Source organism: Lytechinus pictus, chromosome 8 (assembly GCF_037042905.1).
Source record: "Lytechinus pictus isolate F3 Inbred chromosome 8, Lp3.0, whole genome shotgun sequence".
NCBI classification, from domain to species: domain Eukaryota; kingdom Metazoa; phylum Echinodermata; class Echinoidea; order Temnopleuroida; family Toxopneustidae; genus Lytechinus; species Lytechinus pictus.
The window spans coordinates 18,515,643-18,538,862 of record NC_087252.1 but is presented as its reverse complement, the minus strand read 5'-3'; the positions used below and the strand labels follow the sequence as shown (position 1 = coordinate 18,538,862).

At 36.4% G+C, this 23,220-nt stretch overlaps 1 protein-coding gene across 1 annotated transcript in view; it reads right to left on the bottom strand.

Moving 5' to 3' along the window:
• LOC135155235 (uncharacterized) overlaps positions 1-6,932 on the bottom strand; it is a 42,237-nt gene extending 35,305 nt beyond the window's left edge. The window contains exon 1 of the mRNA XM_064104143.1: positions 6,913-6,932. Coding sequence (XP_063960213.1) covers positions 6,913-6,932 — 20 coding nt within the window. The remainder of the gene's footprint in view (positions 1-6,912) is intronic.
• Between the last annotated feature and the right edge of the window lie 16,288 nt (positions 6,933-23,220).

Genomic DNA, 23,220 nt, shown 5'->3' with positions numbered 1-23,220 from the left:
GGAAGTGGCCCCCCGGGAACTGAGGTTTCATAAAATGTATCATAAGAAAGTGGTTTCTACTATCATTTAAACGAGCAAAAAATGTGTTTTAAGGCTATTTTGTTAATGTTCAAGGGGGAGAGTTCTGTGACATCACAAATCGTGTTCCCATTGCCAACAGGAACATTTCCACAGCATTAGTGATCTTAACGTTCAAATGATCGTGATTTTCTTTACAAATTTTAAATTTTTCTCAATAATTCTCTTCTTCTGGGGGGGGTCGTAAGTTGTTCCAAGTGTTATATTCTTCTTTAAATTGAGTTTCCCATATCCTATATTTAAGGTTATTTTCTTAGGACATGGTCATGCAAGAATAACATATATCAATATCACAATTGCTAAAAAGGGGGAGGTTATTATGTGCCCTACCAGCTATCCCTTCTCCCTCCATCTGTACATTGCCTTGCCATGCGCCTTTATTTGGAGTCAATATTGTTAATAATCAACTTTTCACCAATATTATATTTGCGTATTTGATAAAATCTTTATTGACAATGCATTGTCAACACCGTTATGGCGCTATCTATTAATTGATATGTTTCTAATTGGTGTAGAGGCAGTCATAATCAATTTACTTAACGAGTGGAACGAATCTGGCAGTCTCCCCTGCATTACGCGAATTGATATAGGAGCTGTGCGGACTATGAAAACAACTATTAAATATTAAAATTACAAAAGAAAACATATGATAATAAAGTGCTATGTCCATTATGTCCATTGACCTAAAATGACCTTTGACTTTGATCATGTGACTCAACACTTTGGTAATACAATCATTCAAACTTGATCGTCCTTATGGCTATGTTTCATAAACTACATGTATATCCATAAACTTTCCAAATTATGATGCCAACTCACATACCCCGAACACTGCCGAGGTTCATTGACCTTAAATGGCATTTGACCTTGGTTATGTTACCTGAAATGTGCACAAAGTGTTCTGGAATACATGATTGTTCTTATGTCCAAGTTTCATCAACTATATCTATAAAATTGTAAAGTTATGACAATTCTCCAAGTACCCTCAACATGGCCAAAGTTTGATGACACTAAGATGACCTTTGACTTTGGTCATGCGACCTGAAACTCAGGCACGATCATCAGTGATGCACCATAACCCCCTATGTTTAAGTTTCATGAACCAGATCTATAAACATTTAAAGTTGTGATGACATTTCAAACACTTGACCTTGGTTAACAAGTTAATATGTCGATATTGACTACCCCCCGAACATGGTTTAAGTTCATTGACCCTAAATGACATTTGATCTTTGTCATGTGATCTGAAACTCGAGCAAGATGATCAGTAATAGTTGATTACTATTGTGCCTAAGTTTCATGAACTCGGTTTACATACTAAGTCAAGTTCAATTAAATCAAGTTCAATTTTATTCTCTCAACAATATAAAAAATATATATACAATATGTACAAGAATGAAAATTACATCAGAGAAAAACGGGAACTACTGAAAAATCCATAAGAACTTGTGAGTTGTAGCTCCCAGTAAAACAAGGTAAAATATATATGAAAATCAAATGAAAAATATGCACACAGCATCAGCAATTACCAGCATACATACAAGTGGACGGGGACAATCGGGGTAAGTGTAGAATTAGGCAAGAAAAAAATATTTTGAATATTCACTTATATACACGTTTTTTAACTTGGCGTTAAATGAAGTTAATGTACTTGAACACTTAATATTATTAGAAACTTTCTAAGGTTTGATGATATTTCAAAAACTTAACCTTGGTTGAGATTTTAATGTTGACGACGCCGTCACCGCAGTCGGAAAAGTGACAACTGTAATCTCGCTCTGCTATGCAGGTGAGACAATACAGGCGTTGGTATGGATGATATCACTATTGTGTTATGTATTGAATTTCGTAAATAAAATCACCGATTTACCACTTTACGATGAGATTAATATTGAATAAGGATGAAACTAATTTCTAACAGCCATCATCTATCTTTCGGGAGAAAATAGGGCGCGATAATTAAAATGAAAGGGAAAGGAGCTATTCTCAAGAACCACATTGCATTATCATCATTGTGCATTTTCGATTATTCAAGTATTGTGTTTTGTATAAGGATTGGAATTGGTCCAGTGGGTGCGCCGTGGTCTAGTGGTTCTGACTCTCGCCTTTCAAACAGAGGGTCGTGGGTTCGAATCATAGCCATTCCTTCAGCAAGAAATTTATCCACAATGTGCTGCACTCGACCCAGGTGAGGTAAATGGGTATCGGCAGCGGCAGGAAGTAATTCCTCACAAAGCTGTGCGCACCAGAATCGGTAGACTAGCTAAGCCGGGGTAATATAGGAGCACCTAGCAAGGTGGATACGTGCGCTTTACAAATCCTACATTATTATTATTTAATTACCTATACAAGGTGTTTCTCCATGGCAATCATTATCCATAATTTGCATTCTCTGATTTCGCAGCGGTCAATATCGTGCTGAATTTTCTCTTTTCCGGGTTTTCCCATTGACTTTGTGTGTAAATTTAAGAGCGGGCAATATTCGCGAAATCCAGTTGGAACCAGTTTGTGAAGCAACCGCAGTTGTAGCGCAGCGAGGCTCTGTACAGCGCAGCGCATAGTGCGATGCATGCCATGCACATGCACATAGACAAATAACTATGTGTATGCGCAGTGTGTATTTGACGTGAGAAAATGGCTTCCAAGAGATTCGCTAGTTTTTCGCTAGAATTGTATTTGCTGCGTTCATGATTGTTTGCATCTTTTTCAACTAACATTAATGGAGGATTATGCATTACAAGTAGGCCTATAATGAATGATTTTCAGGGGAGCCTATAAAAAGGTGAGTCAAATGTGTGGAGAAAATTCTAAATATAGCGGGTGTGACTGTGTTTACAGACTATTGCAAATATTTTTACATTATGGAGTTTTGAATCAATTTACCATATATAGGTAATAATGATAATATTAACTGGCATAGAATGAGATCTGAATCCAATACTTGATATATTGATATTGGACTCACATCGGGCAATATAGGTTTGTATCTGATTCTATGCCTGTCAATATTAACTAAATTGACGTTAAAATGACGTTTATTGCACGACTGCTATGTGTGCTACATCTTGTTTTCTGACATTCATGTGAAATTGTTGCCCATTTATAATATAGATATATGGACTGCTTTCAGAGGCATGGTTGTTTCTAGAGGCTCAAGGGGACCGCAACGCACCTATTCCCGAGGGCATGGTCTGGACGATGCGGTACTCGCGAGCCGAATTGAAACAACCATGTCTCGAATATAAAAGCAGTCCATATATATTTTATGAACCGAATTATTAAAGGGGAATCCAACCCAAATAAAAATTTGTTTTTATAAGAAAAAGAAAAATCAGACAAGTTGATAGGTGAAAGTTTGAACAATATTGGACAAACAACAAGAAAGTTATGAATTTTTAAAAGTTGTAATCACTATACTCATGGAGACTTCAAATTGGCCGCATATGGGATGTCATAGTGATGTAAGGCACGGACTACTTTTCCATGTACTCCAATACATATTATGGCTAAAATGTCATTTTTCCAAAAAGTTTTATTTCAAATTATATTTTTCTATCATGAGGACATAAAACAATATACTACCTGGATTATATCTAGATTACTACCCCAGGAGAATGGGTACTTAGGAGAAAACCACAAATCCCTGATAATAAAGTACTCGGCCTATGGGAAAGTTGTCCTTGCCCCTTGTCATAATTTACTTACCCAGTTGCCAATTTGAAATCTACATAGTATTAGTGATCTCAATTTTAAAGCAGCTATAACTTTCTTGTTGGTTGTCCGATTTCTTTCAAACTTTCACCATTCTGTTTAATTTATTTTTCTCCTTCCCAACACAACAGTTTATGACCAAGGCTGGATTCCCCTTTAAACATTAGATCTAACGTCAGGGCATAGTCTAGGTCTAGATCTAGTAAAACTAAAACAAAAAAGCCTGCCCCTGGCCCCATGCTAACGTTAGGTCTAGACCCTAACTTAGCCCTGACCCTGAAGTTAGGTCTCAAAATCGAATATCAAAGCAGTTCCCGAGCAGTTCATACCGATAGACCCTAGTACTAGGCCTAGGTTAGATATTTTTAGGAACCAAATTAGGGTCTGATTCTGTATAGGGTCTAGCTAACGTTAGATCTAAAGTTCAGTCTTGAAATTTAGACTAACGTTAGAGTATAAAGTTAGATCTAGTCGACTAAACCTACGTCCTAACATTAGATCTAGAGTCTACTCTTAAGGACGTTCCACAGTTAAAGTGAAATCCATGTAATTTTCACCAAACTTTGCATATAGATACTTTAGAACCTTAATATTCGAAATATGCAAAAATTAACATAGGTCCATGTGCTTGATTTTTTGCTATAGAGCTTCAAAGTTCACCCAAATTGATGTTCTTAAGAATTGCGCATTCAAAAGAATTTCGCATTTTTAGACCGCCCAAAATAACTACAATGAGTTGAAACCTCTATTACTCAGTCAAAATACATGAAAAAGTCATCAAATTTCGCAAGAGAGTTGATAATCGTATCGTTAGAATGAAGAATCTATTTATAGTGCTATCTGTTTGCAATTTTAAGTTTAACGGCACTGTCAGTTCTTAAAAATGGCGTAAAAGATATCAAAATCCCTATCTATAACAAATGCAAAATTTCAGTAACAAACTACAAACGTACAATAAATGCTGCACTTAATTCAAAATCCATGTCATTTTCACCAAAATTTGCAGAGTTATAGAGGAAGGTATACCTAAGAGGTACAAACATTAAAAAATAGGGGTTCATGTGCTTGTTTTTAAACTATCAGCATTTTTATTAGAGCAAATGTGCTTCTTAAAACACCAAAAATGCGCCGAATGCTTTGTTAATAGTCTACTAGCTTACCTTATCCCGTTTCAGATCAGAATATAAAAAAAATTGTTAGCGCTTCGCGCTCGCATTATTTGATTTTTGAAATATGTTTCGTCCCTTTTCGATCCGACCAGACCGCATATTAAAGAATTATGTTCGCCTTTATTTTAGTCACATATACATCTTGTTCAGGATCACAAACATTGGTCAGAATGTTCATATTCCGGACAAAATACATTAAATTTCCACAAATTTAAGCTGGTGTTTTGCGCTCACATAATTTTATTAGGGCTTATGAGATGATTGATTTAGCTATGAAGTGACTGTTTTTATAGGACTTCCTCTTCCAAGAAAAAACACAAAATCAACTTTGAGCAGCGTATATCATTCATCAAATGGCCTATAATGGGATATTAGGACGTCCCCTTCCAAGAAACACATATAAAATCAACTATGAGTAGCGTATCTCATTAATCAAATAGGCCTATAATGAGATATTATGGAATCTTTTGGAAATCATATACATGCTGGATAATTGTTAAATCATTTATAACAATCGATGCGAGCGCGAGTCGAAATGTTAATGAACTGTCATGAAGCAGGAGTTTTTGGAATTCACAAAAAATTTACATACAATTATACATATCACAAGTCCTTGTTGGAATTCACATAAAATTATACATATATTTACGCAAGCGCGCAGTGCTAGACCAAAAAAATGTTTCAGACCTGAACAGAGTATGGAATTCATGAAGAGAATATAGGTACTTCAGAAAATAAAATAATGCGAGCGCGAGCTGAATTTTTTTTAACTCAGACAACCTTAAAACTTACGGGACATTTTACCGAGCATTTATTCAAAATCACATGTTAAACCAAACAAAATAATAAAAGCTTGGTACCCGAGCACAAATATGTTTGTAAATATTGACTTTTAATCTACATCCGTAAGCTCTTTTATAATAATGTTCTTACGCAAGATGTATCTCATCGAGCAAGCAATGCCAGCGCGAGACACGATGTAGCTAAAAATGTAGGAAATGGAAGAATTCATTTTCCAGGTCTTCTCCTGTTTATTCATTTGTCTTCCTCGTCTTATTTTACCTATACCCTTTTCTCCCCCTCCTTTCCCATTTTTCTCTCCTCTTTTTTGTGTGCCGCCAATAGCTGTTATTACTAATATTATATTACCATTCTTTTTTATTACTATTATTCCTATCATTATTTATTACTATTAATATTTTTTTATTTATTAATCAGTATTATCACTATCATTTGATAATGATCAATGATGATAATCATTTAAAAACAAGAATAGAATGGATGGTATAATTCCAAATCAAAGGAACCTATTTCAATTTTGTTATTATTAACCACTCCACCCCCCCCCCCCCCTTCTAAGCGTGATGTGATAGAGTGAGAGAGCGAGGGGTGCTGTTTCGCTGTACCACATCATTCCATTCCTGATAGTACGCCAAGTTATGATCACGATTTCTTTATCATATTTATCTTTAATAATTTGAAGGTACCTATAATTACAAAGTCATTTTGCACCCCCCCCCCCCCCCCCCCCGTTCGGATATCGCAACGTATTTGTGTTAGACACAATAGCTTTTGGACCAATTGGCTATTAGACTAAATAACTATTGTATGATTTAGGATTGGACGAAATGGTTATTAGACGATTTGGTTGATAGATGAACTGATTACTTTACCTAATGGGTGGAGGAGGAAATGATAATTAGACGAAATGGAAATTGGTAGAGTTGATAAATAGACAATTTGTGTATTGGACAAACTTATATTAGCCAACCTGGCTATTGGACTAAATGAACATTGGAAAAACCGATTAATGGACGAGTTGCCATTAGCCTAAATGGTATTGGACTAAATGGATGGTAGACGAAATTTTGGACGAAATGGCATGAGACATAATGAAGGTAGACCATGTGGTGAGCGGACGGGATGGCAGTAGACGAATAGGCAATTTACTAACCTAATAGAACAAAGACGCATGTTTACACATACATAATTACGCGCAAAAACAGAAACACTCACACACATACCAACACACCCTCACACAGCCGGTACACTCCCACACATTTTCCCCTAATTCCTTCTTGAACAGTAAATTAATGAAACTGATATCAGTTTGACATATAGCAAGGTCTATATAAAAAAAACTTATCAATGAAAACAAGAGAACACATTAGGCTGATCCGCCTCCCACTCCCGCCGCCGAAAATGGCATCATAGACATGATGGGGATATAAGGTCAGTGTTTACCTACAATTTTGAGAAAAGAAATATCCCTTGAATATTTTATAATTAATGCTTATCTTTACTCATTAAAGGTATCAATACATTGTTGAAACATGACATCCTTAGGAATATTTTGGCCCAAATGCACAAACATTACAAACACAAGCATACATGAGCGAATGTACGAGTACCTTCCTCATTTAGACAACGAAGGTGGTGATTTTTACCTGATTGATAAATAAAGCATGAAAGCAAACAACCTGATAACCGACGGCTTAATTCATGATAGAAAATTCGTAGATCAACATTATTTGGGAAAAAATGGGTTTTGAGGGATCTTTAATTATATTGATGATAAACAAAGCGTGTCTTAGGGGGTTTAGTGAAAGGGCATACAGACAATTTTCAAACCTTTCCATCCACAAAAAAGGTATTATGCATATCATTATTGTTGATCTTCAAGTAGTATCACAGCCATGACAGGGCTTTTAAAAATGGTAAATCACTTGGCTAATATGTCGTCCTGCATCATACAGGCGGAAAATAGTCATGTGTGTACTGGAAAAGGAAAAACTGGTGGGTTTTTTCTTTACTTTAATCTTAGGCTAAACAAAAAGTCATTTAGTGGCATAAATAAAACTAATCAATTCTAAAATAAACATTCAATTTAATTACCAAACCCAGATGCACACAAGTTTCTTGGCCTATGAATATTTCCCCCAACAAATAGCGAAACTTATGTATGTCATAATAGAAGTTTATTAGATATTTTCAAGCTTATGGACACGGAATTACTTTTTATATTCAATGTAAGTTCATTTTCAGTAGTAATGAATAAATGAAAATGTATACAATGTATTTACAAAATCATTAGTACATGTCATAATATCATTATAGTTAATATTAATTCGACACTAACTTAGCCGTAATCATGCATGGTAATAATACAGATTTCTTTTTCTTGTAATCTTACCTAATTATATTTGAAGAGTAAGACTCTTTTAATGACCAGCTAGAAATAGTGTGAATAACAAAATCTTTAAACATAGGGATTCTACATGACTTCAAAGAATAACCTAATTAATAACATTATTATCATATCAAGGATTGTTTATTTTATTTTCAAAGAAGAAATGGTGATAACTATGAAAACATTGGTAATTGGGTATAAAATAGACAACTCAAAATTTGATCTTATTAATTTGACAATCAATGTTGCCCAGTTTGTAGTTTATAATCATTATGTAAAATGCAACCTTCAAAATCTAAATCATAGCAATAAGAGATTGATCACGGAATTTGTTTCATATTTGAAGTTTTATTTAAATCATTACGGATCTAAACAACTTTGTGTATTAGAGGTCAAGAAAATTATTGATATATTGTAATTCCTGTTATAAATATTATATCATTTGACTCTTGAAAAAAGTTATTCCTATGTAAATATGTATGTATGTAAATATTTTGAAACAATAAATCCTCAAGGAAGAGGCAAAGAGAAAAAAAAAAACATTATTTGAATGATCATCAGAGCCCATGAAGGTACATGGTAAAATTATTCCAAGGTCATTAAGAATAATTGATTTAATCAATTTTTGTAAACACAGTGTACCATTTTGAATACATAGTGTGTCGCTTTAACGACTTATGTATCGATAAGACAATAATGGCATAGTATCTCTTAAAAGCAGCAGAGATACTCGTTTTAACGACATGCGTTTAGCACTCCCGAGGCGAGACTGCGCTAGCACTAGTTAGGCTACCATGCTAACACCTATACAAAAATATACGAGTCCGGGAAGGGACATGGTAAAAATATTTTTATTTTCATTTACATCTCTTTTTTATGATATAGTATGTTGTTTAACGACTTGGTTTTTCATTTTAATTACATAGTAAATTAGTATCTCTTTTTAACGTGTGTGTCTCATTATTTTTAAGGACAATGAATCTTTAATGACATTGTAGCTCATTTTCATTACAAAGTATTTCATGGTAACCACTTAGTATCTCGTTAAAGCGAGATAATTGTCTCCTTAAAGCGAAAACTTATCTTGTTAAGCTGACAAACCAATCTCTTAAAACGACATAACAAATATTTTTACCATGTCCCTTACCGGGCTCCGTAGGGATCCACAGCAAAAAGACCACACTATTGTGGATCCCTCAATTTCCACAATTTTACTATTACAAAATTTATTAATTGAAAAAGAATACAGATGTCATATACTTTTTTCTGCTTGCCATACGCGATTTAAAAAATATGATTGCATGAATATATATATAATCATGGGATTGGAAATTTGCTTCTATGGCTATAATCCTACTTTACTATGTAGAGGCATGCCTATATACGGAGTTGAAATGAAATAAATATTGAGACTTGAAACATGAATTAACTATCAATATCATATTTTTTAAATCTAAATCAGAATTTCTTTTAGAATTACACCTCTTATACACACACATATTTCAAATCCACTCCTTGCCTGTTCTGGCTGTTTATTGGTACAGTGAAAAAATAAAAATAAACAGTGGGTAATAATGCTCCATGAGGGTAATCATGTGTCCAAATAAAATTGGGCACTTTTTTTGGGGGGGCGGGGGGCATTTTTATTTATCCAGTGTGATGAAATTGCTGCTTAGTTTTTAACCATACCGCATTGGGTAAAATACTGCCCAAAATTGGTTGGACACACAAGTTCCCTCGTGGTAGTAAATATATTTATCAATCAACAGTATTTTTTACAGTGTAATGGAAGAAATATCAAGTGTGCTATATTATTTTTTTCCAAAAGAACATGATATCAACTTGAAGACACAAATAATGACGAGAATTTTAACATTTTAATGAACGGAACATGTTCCAGGGTTCAAACGTTTTCATTAGCCTGAAAATCAGGACTAGATCGAGTCATTGGTATTTATACACTTTTGACATAATACTATATTATGTAATAGTTTTCCTAATTTTCCCGGAGCAATGTTTCAGATATACTAAGACTGTAACATATTGTTACAGACTGTAAAAGAATATTGGATATATCTCGAAACATATGCAAAAATAATACATGGGTTCGACAATTGAAATGAAGCTATTTCAAAATATTTCGCGAATTATTACTATTCATTAACTGTCAGTGTACATATTCTGACGAGTTTATATTATTCAATTTTTTTATCTTTGGTTGATGACAAATGTATTTGCACATGTACATAAGTACTTTAATGTGAATATAAAGTCTCTGGTGAGGTAAACTATAAACAATAATAACTCGCAGTGTTTGGGGTAAATGCTTATCATCTCCGGGGCTGTTTTACTTTCTTTACAGTCAATGTCTTCCATATCAAATACCCTGATAATTACTTTTATGCTATCTGATTTATACACTACATGGTGTAGTGTGTGTGTGTGTGTGTGTGTGTGTGTGTGTGTGTGCAGCGCTTTGTAACCGAAAGGAAAATGCGATACATAAAACGTCTACTACATAGGATTTGATTGGATTGCAAGTATGAGAGGTTTTAACAAGACACAAATTAACAAACCATACAGCAATGACTAGCAGAGAAATAAAAGAAAAAATATGTATAGTATTCGCGTGAACATGTAATATGCTTTGATTCATAAAAGTATATACTACTTTAATGGGAATGGAAGACTATTTCTTATTGACTTGCACCGTCCTTTCACTAATGATGGTGGAGGGATATATATATATATGTATATATATATATATATATATATATATTATCATCATTATTATTGTGTGTGTGTGGGTGTATATATATAACCTGAAAAGGATGGAATTTGACTTTTGTTAGAGGTTGTAGTGTTTTTATAAATTTCAAGAAGCATATAAATTTATCGATTTTTCTTAGCAACGACAGTTTCTTTGATAGTTTTCATGTAAGTTAAAACATTTTCCTTGTTAGGGACCCTTTCCATTACAGGATCTACTTCCAATCCTTGTTCTATGATCATAATTTCTCTTGCCAAATCAAGAAAGCCATTTTCTACCAGTTTATCATTGAAATCCCGGTGTTTCTCATCCACTTGTTTTATCTGCACTGCACCTTTTACATAATTTTTGGTCCAGCTTTTTATCTCTTTAGTCCAGCCTGCCACCCAGTCAAAGATCCATTGTGTCGTCTCAGATCGACGGTAATCTTTTTTATCACGTTTCTTCCGCAGCAGACGTAGAAGAGATTCTTGCTGTTTTTTCCCCATTCTACTCATCATATCTTCAATGAAATCCATGCTTGTCTCTCTGTCCTTGAATTCGCCTGTAAATGTTTCATAAAGTGAGCAGTAATGGATTACTCAATTTACCTAATGGTGGTTGTCTGATTCTACAGCCTATAAAAAGAATCTCTTACTCGAACAAGATCATAATTTAAAAATGAAGGTTTTGTAATATTGATATAGTTGCTTGTTGGGTATACGCTTGAGCAAGCAGCGAAGAGTATGAGCCGAAGGTAAATTAAAGCCATAAAAAATCAGATGACTTAGGCCATATTGAAAGAAGAAGATAAACGAATTGTAGTCTGAATTAGATTCTTCCATCAAATGAATAACGTGCATTAATGATGAAGTACGATTAGTTTCTTTTATAATCGTAGGTGGAACATGAATTCATCATAATTTGAAACATTTATGAGCACTGGCCCATGGGTAAACATTCTTATTCTCTCGATTCTGCCTCGATCGGTTTTACCAATTTTTATATTCGATTTTAATTCCCTTTTTCCAATGTGAATAAATTATCGATTTTCTGTATCATGTAGCCGAATAAATGAATATTGATAATTGCAGGAGTAAACATTATGATGTTAATGGTAAAATAATGAAAACGATAATAAATACAACGATAAGCTATAGCAAAAAGCTATGATAAGAGTGATTATATATTACTATGATGTAGAAATATACACAATCGATGTTACTAATTGTAATGATGACAATGATATAAATGATACTACATACGATAATGCGAATGACAAAAATAAAGAGTGACAATCAATAATATCAATAACAATAGTAACAATAATGAAACTGATAGTCAAAATTACAAAAAGATAATGAAAATAATGATATGACAATATTGGTAAAGATGCCGATGATGATGATCAAGATGATGAAAATAATATAAAGATATTAATCAAAGTACCATTTATCAGATAAGCTGCAATATTTCCCTTATCTATTTTCTTTAAGCCCTCTGCTAAGACTAAGCGGTGATCGATTAGACCTGGACACACCTTCTCTTTCCAAATCTGAAATATTTTAAATCTGGATGCTTCTATTTCGTCGGGGATGTCTTGCATGTCTTCATCGGTCAATTCAAACAGTTCTAGGAGAGGATGTGTTGTTTTCTTTGATTGTCCTTTCTTCTTTGTGTCGACTTTACTGGCAACTTCTGCTTCTTCCGATTGTGGGGCGCTTTTATCTTTACGATCAACTCCAGTTTCTTCGAGATTTGGTGAAGGGATGCTAGCGTGCGGTTCCCCTGAATCAGTCTCCACAGTTTTGTCATCGCTAACTTGGTCTCCAGGAGGAGACTGTGGGGCGCTTTTATCTTTACGATCAAATCCAGTTTCTTCGTGATTCGGTGAAGGGATGCTGGCGTGCGGTTCCCCTGAATCAATCTCCACAGTTTTGTCATCGTTAAGTTGGTCTCCAGGAGGAGAGGTTGGCATTCGTTCATTTCCGGTATCCTTCTTTTCCTTCGCGTTTGCAGTGTACCCAAACTTACATGCCGTTGTTAAAGAATAAAGTTCTCCATAACTGGGTTCAAAGGCTTCATGTAAATAAAGGAATCAAAATCAAATATGATCTTAGTATTTGTATTCTTTATTCTATGTATTCAAATGCAGTTAAAATCTGCTTAAAACTGCTTTGATACAACACCGTGAACAATCTAAAAGAGTAAAAAATATACAAAAGAACTAAAACAAAATGAACGCAAATGAAAAGCAAAGAGAAGAAATAGTTTAACAAAAGAGAAAATTATCATGTGGATTCGTTTATTAAAGTAGGCCTAAAGGATATCCCTTTAATCTAAAAATGGTAACCTAAATAATATTTCGAAAGATTTTTCTTACCAAAGTCGAACCGTTTCATGGCGTTCACATATCCAGCCTTATCAAGGATACTGCAAACAGACACTCTCACATCTTTGTTTTCGAAAACAACCTTCGGATACATATCGACCATCATCAAAACAAGTCTTATAGTTCCAAGCTCCAGATGAGAGGGCTTGAATGCTTTCCTGTAAGATACGAAGTTCCTCTCACTACTGATCCCCAAGGCCTTTGCAAACGGACGGAGATCAACCATTATCAAATCGAGAGCAAGATCGACCAGTTCTGCTTTGTAGATTGATGTTCCCTTTTTACCAGACATCAAACCTACGGACAAGAAGTTTTTCAATCTGACCTCATTTTTCAGAATGTTGAATTAATGTTATTGCCAAACAAATTAGACCGTAAACCTACAAGGAACATTTCTACTTGCAAAAAAAAGTAGAAAAAAATTTGTCTCACAGCTGTTTTAGTGAAAATTTTAAGTGGTGCTTGTGATTTCAATTGTATTATTGAGTACTTAGCAAGTCTACAAAATATTGTATTGCATTTTTGTCCAAATATTAAATTGGATTTGTATTTGAATTGTGTCTAAAAACGAGCAAAGCTCCATGTGCTACATGGGGAGTGAATTGTGTGTGGTCTCTCATTGACTGTGTGTTATAAATACATTGTCTTATAATAAAACGTCTTCAGATATCTACTAATACTTCAGATAATAAATTTACCTCCAATTGTATTTATACAGAAACTAAAATGTTTTGAGAGGAAATGTAATTGTTTTGCTACTTATCGTTTTTGCGGTATAAATCTATTGAGTAGTTAATTAGCATGTTATCATTCAAGTTGGTCCATATTGCTAGACTACTATTATTATGGGTCAGGAAATGTGCCCAGGGTGAGTAGTTGAGGACTCGGAATGGCGCTATTGGTTCATTTTAGCTTTAATGAAAAAAGAAAGAAAGGTACGAATCGACATTATTTCATCCTTCTTCTGCAGTTATATATATTGCAGATTTTGAAAATGATTTTCCGAACATAATACGTGGGGATCTTCCTTAATTCCTTCTGAGAATTTATCCGCATCTTATCTAATTTTCTGTATTGTTTCTAAATCTCCTAGTTGTTGAATAGTGGGTCCTCCATTGAATACTGCTACATACGCCAATATTGGACAAACATCTAGTATGCACTTAGGAGGTCGGCCAATGGGAGTTATAGTCAGTTTGATATCATACCATTCATTATTTCATCGACCTATGATATACCCACCACCGAAATTGATGTCTTGTATTCCTGCGGATAGCTTTTTAATCATTTTAGGATGATCTTGTTCTGGTATCTTGTCTCTCCATGTACACAGCAATTTCTTTGCCAACTCTTCGTTAAAATCCTCTCCTCCGTGGTGAATGTTTAGATACTCACAGAGCTTCATCAAAGACTCCACAGGGACAAGCTTGATAATCTGCTCGATCTTCTTGTCAGTTAGCCACTTGTCATTAGAAGCGTCAGTTTTATCAGTTTCAGCTGATGTAAAGAACATGAAATGGATATACCAAACAGTAATAATACGTGGGAATGCTTGTGTGCTAGTAAAGGAAGGGTGCCAAACAAAAGTCTATTTTTGTCTCGCCCACCAGAGGTGAAGGCGAGACTTAGGGATCCAAATGTCGTCCGTCGTCCGTCCGTCACAAACCTGTAATGACACATAACTCCACAACCGTGAGTCGCTTTTCAACCAAACTTGGATGGTAGATGGACTTGGGGGACCTGCATGTTATGCTGCAGTCTTAGGTCACATGGTAAGGTCAAAGGTCATTTTCAGGTCAATGTTAAAGTTTACATGCAAGACTAGCTCTCTTATGACACTTAACTCCACAACCGTAAGTTGCTTTTCAACCAAACTTGAATGGTAGATGAACTTGGGGGACATGCATGTTATGCTGCAGTCTGAGGTCATATGGTAAGGTCAAAGGTCATTTTCAGGTCAACGTTAAAGTTTACATGCAAGACTCTCTTATGACACCTAACTCCGCAACCGTATGTCGCTTTTCAACCAAACTTGGATGGGAGATGGACTTGGGGCCGGGGAACTGCATGTTATGCTGCAGTCGGAGGTCACATGGTAAGGTCAAAGGTCATTTTCAGGTCAACGTTAAAGTTTACATGCAAGACTCTCTTATGACACCTAACTCCACAACTGTATGTCGCTTTTCAACCAAACTTGGATGGTAGATGGACTTGGGGGACCTGCGTATTATGCTGCAGTCTGAGGTCATATGGTAAGGTCAAAGGTCATTTTCAGGTCAACGTTAAAGTTTACATGCAAGACTCTCTTATGACACCTAACTCCGCAACCGTAAGTCGCTTTTCAACCAAACTTGGATGGTAGATGGACTTGGGGGACCTGCGTATTATGCTGCAGTCTGAGGTCATATGGTAAGGTCAAAGGTCATTTTCAGGTCAACGTTAAAGTTTACATGCAAGACTCTCTTATGACACCTAACTCCGCAACCGTATGTCGCTTTTCAACCAAACTTGGATGGGAGATGGACTTGGGGCCGGGGAACTGCATGTTATGCTGCAGTCGGAGGTCACATGATAAGGTCAAAGGTCATTTTCGGTCAACGTTAAAGTTTACATGCAAGACTCTCTTATGACACCTAACTCCGCAACCGTAAGTTGCATTTCAACCAAACTTGGATGTTAAATAGACTTGGGGGCGTGCATGTTATGCTGCAGTCAGAGGTCACATGGTAAGGTCAAAGGTCATTTCAGGTCAACATTAAAGTTTACATGCAAGACTCTTATGACACCTAACTCCACAACCGTAAGTCACTTTTAAACCAAACTTGGATGGTAGATGGACTTGGGGGGACCTGCATGTTATGCTGCAGTCGGAGATCACATAATAAGGTCAAAGGTCATTGTCAAGTCAACATTAAAGTTTACGTGCAAGGCTCTTATGACAAGTGTTATTCCATCCCAGTCATTTCACAATGAAGTTTCGATGTAATTCTCTTGCGTGCCCTCGCAAATCACGATATTTCTGGTTATTTTCATAAGTGGGCGAGACACAAAATTGCTTTTGCCTTGTTATTTCATTTTTGTTTCTGAACAGCAATTTAAAAGAGGTCGAAATCTTATTTGCATTTTACCGTCGAAAACTACCGATCAGGTAACAAGCCAAATTTTTACATATTAACTCTCCAGGCGTGTATTTTTTTTCTTCAATATATCGGTTTTTCAGGGGGAGGTGCTCTGGAGCCGTCTAGAGAAGAACTAAAAATAATAATACTATTGATAACAATAGTTCTAACGTCCACTATTCCAAAGAATGCTCAAGGAGCATTTAAGTCCAAGTCATCTCTTTTCGACATTTGTGTGAACATTTAAAAATTATAAAATTATAATATGTATATATATATATATATATATATATATATATATATTTAAAGCTATATATATATGTATATGTATATGCAACAACATAATGCTGCTGATAATGCTTTGATTGCCAATTAAGTTTTTAGTATTCACTCAAATTTTCGACGGTCCTCCGTCTTCTTCAGGAGTTTACATTAAACTCCTGAGGAAGACAGAGGACCGTGAGTGAGAGAGAGAGAGAGAGAGAGAGAGAGAGACAAAAGAAAATACAAAACGATAGGACATTGCTGAAGAACACCAATTCAATTATCGAAGCTTTCAGATTTAAGCCATCTTTTCCGGCTCTATAACAGATAAAAAAATTAGAACATATATAAATAGTACACAAGGAGTAAGAAAATACATGAAGTACAGTTACATGTATATTAGCACGGTAATATTGCGGGGTTACAGCCCGATAGACCGCGGGTCCGATAGACCGCAGGTCCGATAGTCCGCGGGTCCGATAGACCGCGGGTCCGATAGTCCGCGGGTCCGATAGACCGCGGGTCCGATAGACCGCGGGTCCGATAGTCCGCGGGTCCGATAGTCCGCGGTGTGTGTAAAATTATGATCAGGATATAGTGAGATCCAATGCCATCAAGAGGTCAAAAGGCCAATGATACGAGTCCGTGGGGTTCTATAACGATGACCCAAAGGACAATCGCCCCCTGACATCTACTACAAGGAAAATATTATCCCCATATTTTTATCGTCAGGGACTTTTACCCCCCCCCCCCCGGAAATTTACCCTCTAGACGCCATACGGAGCCTCTAAAATGCCATCGACTTGACGACATGGCGAGATACTTTATCTTGCCATGTCGACTAAATAAGCTTATTATGTCCGCATGGCGCGATACGTTATCCTGCCACTTATAAAAAGTTATATGTCAACATGGCGAGATATTTTATCTTGCCAAGTCGACTTAAATAAGTTACATGTCAACATAGCGATATCGGGATTCTCGCCGGGACTTGTACACTTCATATCTCGCCATGTGGACATATCGACTTGACAAGATAGAATATATCGCTATGTCGAAATAATAAGCGTATTAATTACTTAGGCAGCGGAAGCGGGGGGGGGACCTTTACCCCCTAAATTTGAGGTGGGGGACGGTCCCCCCTAGATTTTTAGTTGAGAACCTTTTTTTTGCTTGTCAATTTGTTTTCTACGTCCCCCCCTAAATTGAGGTGGACCCCCCTAAAATCTTTTTGTCCCCCCCCCCTAATTTTGGTTGATAACCTTTTTTTCTTGTCAAAAATTTTTGGTGGTCCTTCTTATAAATTTTAGTTGACTTGCTTGTCAAATTTGTTACCTGTGTCCATCCCAAAATTTCAGGTGGACCCCCCTAAATTTTTTTGCCTTCCGCCGCCAATGATTAATTAAGACATGGCAATATAAAGTACCACGCCATGTCGTCACGTTGATGGCATTTTCAAGGCTCCGTACTAGGGGTAATTATCCGGGGTAATTGTCTGGAGGGTAAATTTCCGCGGGGTGGGTATCAGTCCCCGGCGGTAAAAATATGGGGATAATATTTTCCTTGAAGTAGTTGTCAGGGGGTGATTGCCCTAATTGGGTTATTATTATAGAACCCAGGCGCGGATCCAGGATTTCGTGGGAAAGGGGGGGGGGGCCCAAATTTGACCTGATTTTTGGCGCCCATATGTGTACTTTTCGAAAAATAGCGCCCACTCCCTCCCGGCAATGCTAACTTAAGTGCCTTAAATGGATTTTGAATTATCTTATAATCACAATAAAAAAAAATAAAGACCACTTTTTCATGTGTTCTTGAAAAAAAAAATCCATTAATATATAATGTAATATCAATGGGAGCGCGAAACACGAGTGATTTTTTTTTTTTTTTTGGTGGGGGGGGGGGTTCAATTTGGTTTAACTTCTAACCAATGTAGGCCCTACTAGAATATTGTGTGAACGGGAGCTGTAGTTTCTGTACTGTTGTGTTAGAATACCCTTCAATAGTATTAATGATAACCTCTTGGGAATAATGCAATATCGAAGCAATCGACTAATTCTCCTCATCAGTGGCGTATTTATTCAGCATGGGTGCACGGAGGGGGGGGGGGTGGCGAGGGCACCAAGTTAAAAATAATAAATGAAATGGGGGGGTAGACGTCAAAGAAAATCTGAGATTTCATTCTTAAAAACAAATTGAGGTATCTCACAAGGCCTAAATAAATAATGAGAACGCGAAGCGCGATCTTTTTTTTAATAGATTTTTCATGTATTATATCCTGAAAGCCTAAGTCAGGGGCGGACCCAGCTTCTGCCAATAGGATGAGGGGCCATTTTTTCACCCATGTTTTCCCCGATCGGCCGCTCAAAGTTGATTTTTTTTTTCTTTGAAGGGGTTGTCCCAGTGCCGTAATGAGCCAACAATTTCGAGGGGGCTCGATATGGTGTATCGCATAAAATTAATAAGAAGTTGCCAGTGAGCGAAGCGAGCAAGCAAATATCCTGACAGTTTTATTACAAAAATACAAGGTTGTGATAGATTTTGACATAATATTTGGAAAATAATATTATATTTCATCCTAATCCCTTTCATTTTCTCTCTATTTTTTCTTAGTCTTGATTCTCTCTATTTTTTAACAGTCATTTCCTAGCTTTACTTTATAAGCAACATAAATGTGTAATAATCTCTTAAGCCCTATGTAATCTAAAGATGAAATTTCATGTATTTTGTCCTGAAAATTGAACATTTTGGGCAATGTTTGTGAACCTGAACAGGACGCGTATGATTACCACGAGCGCGAAGCGCGAGCAGAAATGTTAAATATTCGTTCTGGCCTGGTCGAAAAGGGACCAGTTAAGGATGTTTTGCAGTTAGCCATTAAGACGATACACATTTCAACGATTAAATAATGCGAGCGCGTAGCGCGAGCTGAACATTTTTGATATTCCAACCTAAAAAGATGAGATTTCAAATCCCCCAATGGGACATTCGATTCATGTTTGTCAATCTTGAAAAAGGATGGGTAATTTTTTGTATCTCCCCTACAATAATAATGCGAGCGCAAAGCGCGAGCAGAACATTTTTGATATTCTGATTCGAAACTGGATAATTTTAGCACGTTTTGAATAAGATCAAGCTTTGTATCTCAAAAAACATGCGTGCGCGTGTTTTAGAGTTAGGCAGAATCCTGGCAATCTGAATACATTTCATTCTTCATCATAAAAATTAATAATGCGAGCGCAGAGCCCGAGGTGAAAATAATATTTGAAATTCCGATATGAAAAGGGTAAATTTAAGCACTGTTTACAGCACTGTGTATATAGGGAAATTTGATAGCACTATATAAATAATGCGAGCGCGAAGCGCGAGCTGATATTTTATTATTTATTTGACCTAGAGATCGAGACATTTTAGGCCTAAGGACATTTTGTCATCATATAAGAATGATGACTATCTTCTATTTCTTTTCCTAAAACTTGTTGATATTTATTTCTGAAAAAGGGACAATTTAGTTATTATGAATTCATACAAATTTTATTTCATATTTATTAATCTGTTAAGCCTAATGAATGTGTGAAATTTGTTGACAGTGCATGAGGCCTGAAAACTGGATATTTTAAGTATTTTTGTAATCATGAATAGGATTCATTGGTTGATATATTTTTAGCAAATAATGCGAGCGCAAATTGCGATCCGGAATTTTTTAATTGGGGGATTTAAGTAGTTTGTTATAGAATTAATATATAGGTATACATAACTCACCAATCAAAATGCGAGCGCACAGCGCTAGCTCATAGGCCTTTATTTTATTTTTTTACAATCGAGACACCTGAAAAGGTATATTTAGAGGATCTTATATGAAATATAAAAAGACAATAGGTAGGCCTACTTGGCAAATAGTGCGAGCGCACAAAATGTTGCAAATGTTGATTCAAACCATAAAACGGACATTTTCCAGAGCACTTAAAATCATGAATTGGTAAATAAAATTAAAAAAATGAAAGATCGATGTCCGAGCTGATTTTTTTTTTGTATATTGATATCAAAACTTGATATTTTAAACTACATATCAGCCTATTGAGCAAGATATGTATCTCATTGAACAGGCAATGCGAGCGCGATGCGCGAGCGAAACTTTAATATAGTGACATTAAATATTTTTAAAAATTGTTTTCCAAGTATTCTCCTGACCTTATTTTATTCACTCGTCTTTCTCCTTTTATGTTTTGTCTTCTTTTTTTCTCCTTTCTTTCCCCCTTTTTTTCTTTCCCCGTTTTTCACAATTTATTTGCTCTGTCAATAGGGGGGGGGGGGAGGTTGCCCTCGGGCCGCCTCAATCCGCCTATGAAAGTAGTTGTTATGATGAACACGATGCATATCTATTAAGAAATGAATGCGACCGCGAAGCGCTAGCTGAAAACTTTTATAATGATGAAATGAAAAATACATTTTCAGTTGTCAGGTTAGAATATCAAATATTTTCAGCTTGTGCTTCTCGTTCGCATAAAAAACTGTAAGGTCGGGATGCGTATATAACTAAACAATTTATTGATGCCAGCGCGAAGCGCGAGCTCAATTTTTATATACTGACTTAAGAAGGACTAAGGTATAATTCCTATTCTAATTGCTTGTCCTTTTTCTCTTCCCTTTTTCTGTTTCTTACCCCTTTTTTGCGCCACCATGGGGGGGGGGGGCAAAATCTTTGCCCCCTGGATCGGCCTATGTATGTTGACTTGAAAAACACTAACACTTACATGTGGGATTGAAGCAGAGGATGAATGCCTCATTAATCAAATATTGCGAGCGCGTAGCGCGAGCTGAATTTTACAATAACCCTTTTTTGTGACCCTGAACAGTGTATCTATCTCGCTAAACAGACTTAAAACTCGAAAACATTGTTTTTTCTGTTATCGTAAAAACGGGATATTTTAATTCAGCCGTATTAATTTAAGTTTTTTGGGCAGGACATATATTTCACTACAAACAGGCAATACGAGCAATGTTGCACCTCCGGTCGAAAATGAATTTGCATGAAGCCCCCTAAGTTCAAGGTTAATTTGGCGCCCTCGGTTGAACATAAACTTGGCGCCCCCATGTGAAATATAACTTTGTCCTCCCGCCCCCTCTCTGAAACATGTATTTGACGCATTATGGTCAAAATTCAAATTAGCGCTTTCCAAGTTCGAACATCAATTTGGTGCCCCGCTAGATCGAACATCAATTCGGCGCCCCATAGTTCGAACGTCATTTTGGCGCCATCAAATCGACGTCCGGGTCAACATCTCCCTCTTCGGTTTCCCATCTCCTTTTCTTTCTTTTTTCTTTCTCTTATCCTCATTCCCCTTCCTTCCTTTCTCTTTCTTTCTCTCTTTCTTTCCCCCTCTTCTTTTCCCCCTTTTCTTCTCTTTTCCCCCATCTTTTCTTTCCCCCTTTTCTTCTCTTTTTCTGTCTTTTCTTTCCCTCTTTTCCTCTCTCTTTTCTCGTTTTTCCTCTCTTCCCCCCTTACTCTCTTTTTTTCTTCTCTTTTCCTCTCTTCCTCTCTCTCTCTCTTTTCTTATCTTTCTTCCCATCTTCCTCTCTATTTAAATATTTTTCTCTTCCTTCTTCTTTTTTTTCCTTCCTTTTCCTCCTTTTCCTTTCTCCTTTCTTTTCCTTTTCCCTCCTCTTTTTTTTACTCTTCTTTCCCCTTTTCTTCTCAATTTTTTTCTTTGTCTTTCCTTTCCCCTTTTTTTTTTTTTTTTCTTCTCTTCCTTTCTCCTTCTTACTCTCTTTTCTATTCTCTTCTTTTCCCATCTTCCTCTTTTTTTATTTCCTCACTTTTCCCCTCTTCCCCCCTCTTTTTTGAGCTGGGGGTTTGGGGGGGGGGTGAGGCAGTTCCCCCTCGGCCCCCCATGGATCCGCACCTGATAGAACCCCATGGCCTCGTATCATTTGACCTTTGGACGTCTCGATGACATTTGATACATCTGATCATAATTTTACACACACTGCGGACTATCGGACCCGCGGTCTATCGGACCCGCGGACTATCGGACCCGCGGTCTATCGGACCCGCGGTCTAACGGACCCGCGGTCTATCGGACCCGCGGTCTATCGGACCCGCGGTCTAACGGACCCGCGGTCTATCGGACCCGCGGTCTATCGGGATGTCCCCATATTGCGGTATGTGATATATGTTTGTAAATATATCTATATAGCTAAACTCCTCAAAAAAAAGTTTGGAAATCTGAGTTTGATCGATAATCCCTCCTCAGGTTTGCTAATATCAACGTGTAATTAATATCAATGAATATAGCATTTAATTCTCTTTAAAATGATACCCTCCATGATATGATTATGGTTCACATGGAGGTGCAGTGCCTTGAAATGTGGGGCAAGGTCAAAATTCAAAAGTTGCAAAATGACACAATACCGAATGTCATGGACTGTTCTTTTTTTCAGTGGTGATGAGTTTTTCAGCGGTTTATTTTAATTATTCTCATGCACCTTAACATCAACATTAACATGGAATCAAACACACATCTGCACAAGCAAACACATAACAAACAAAC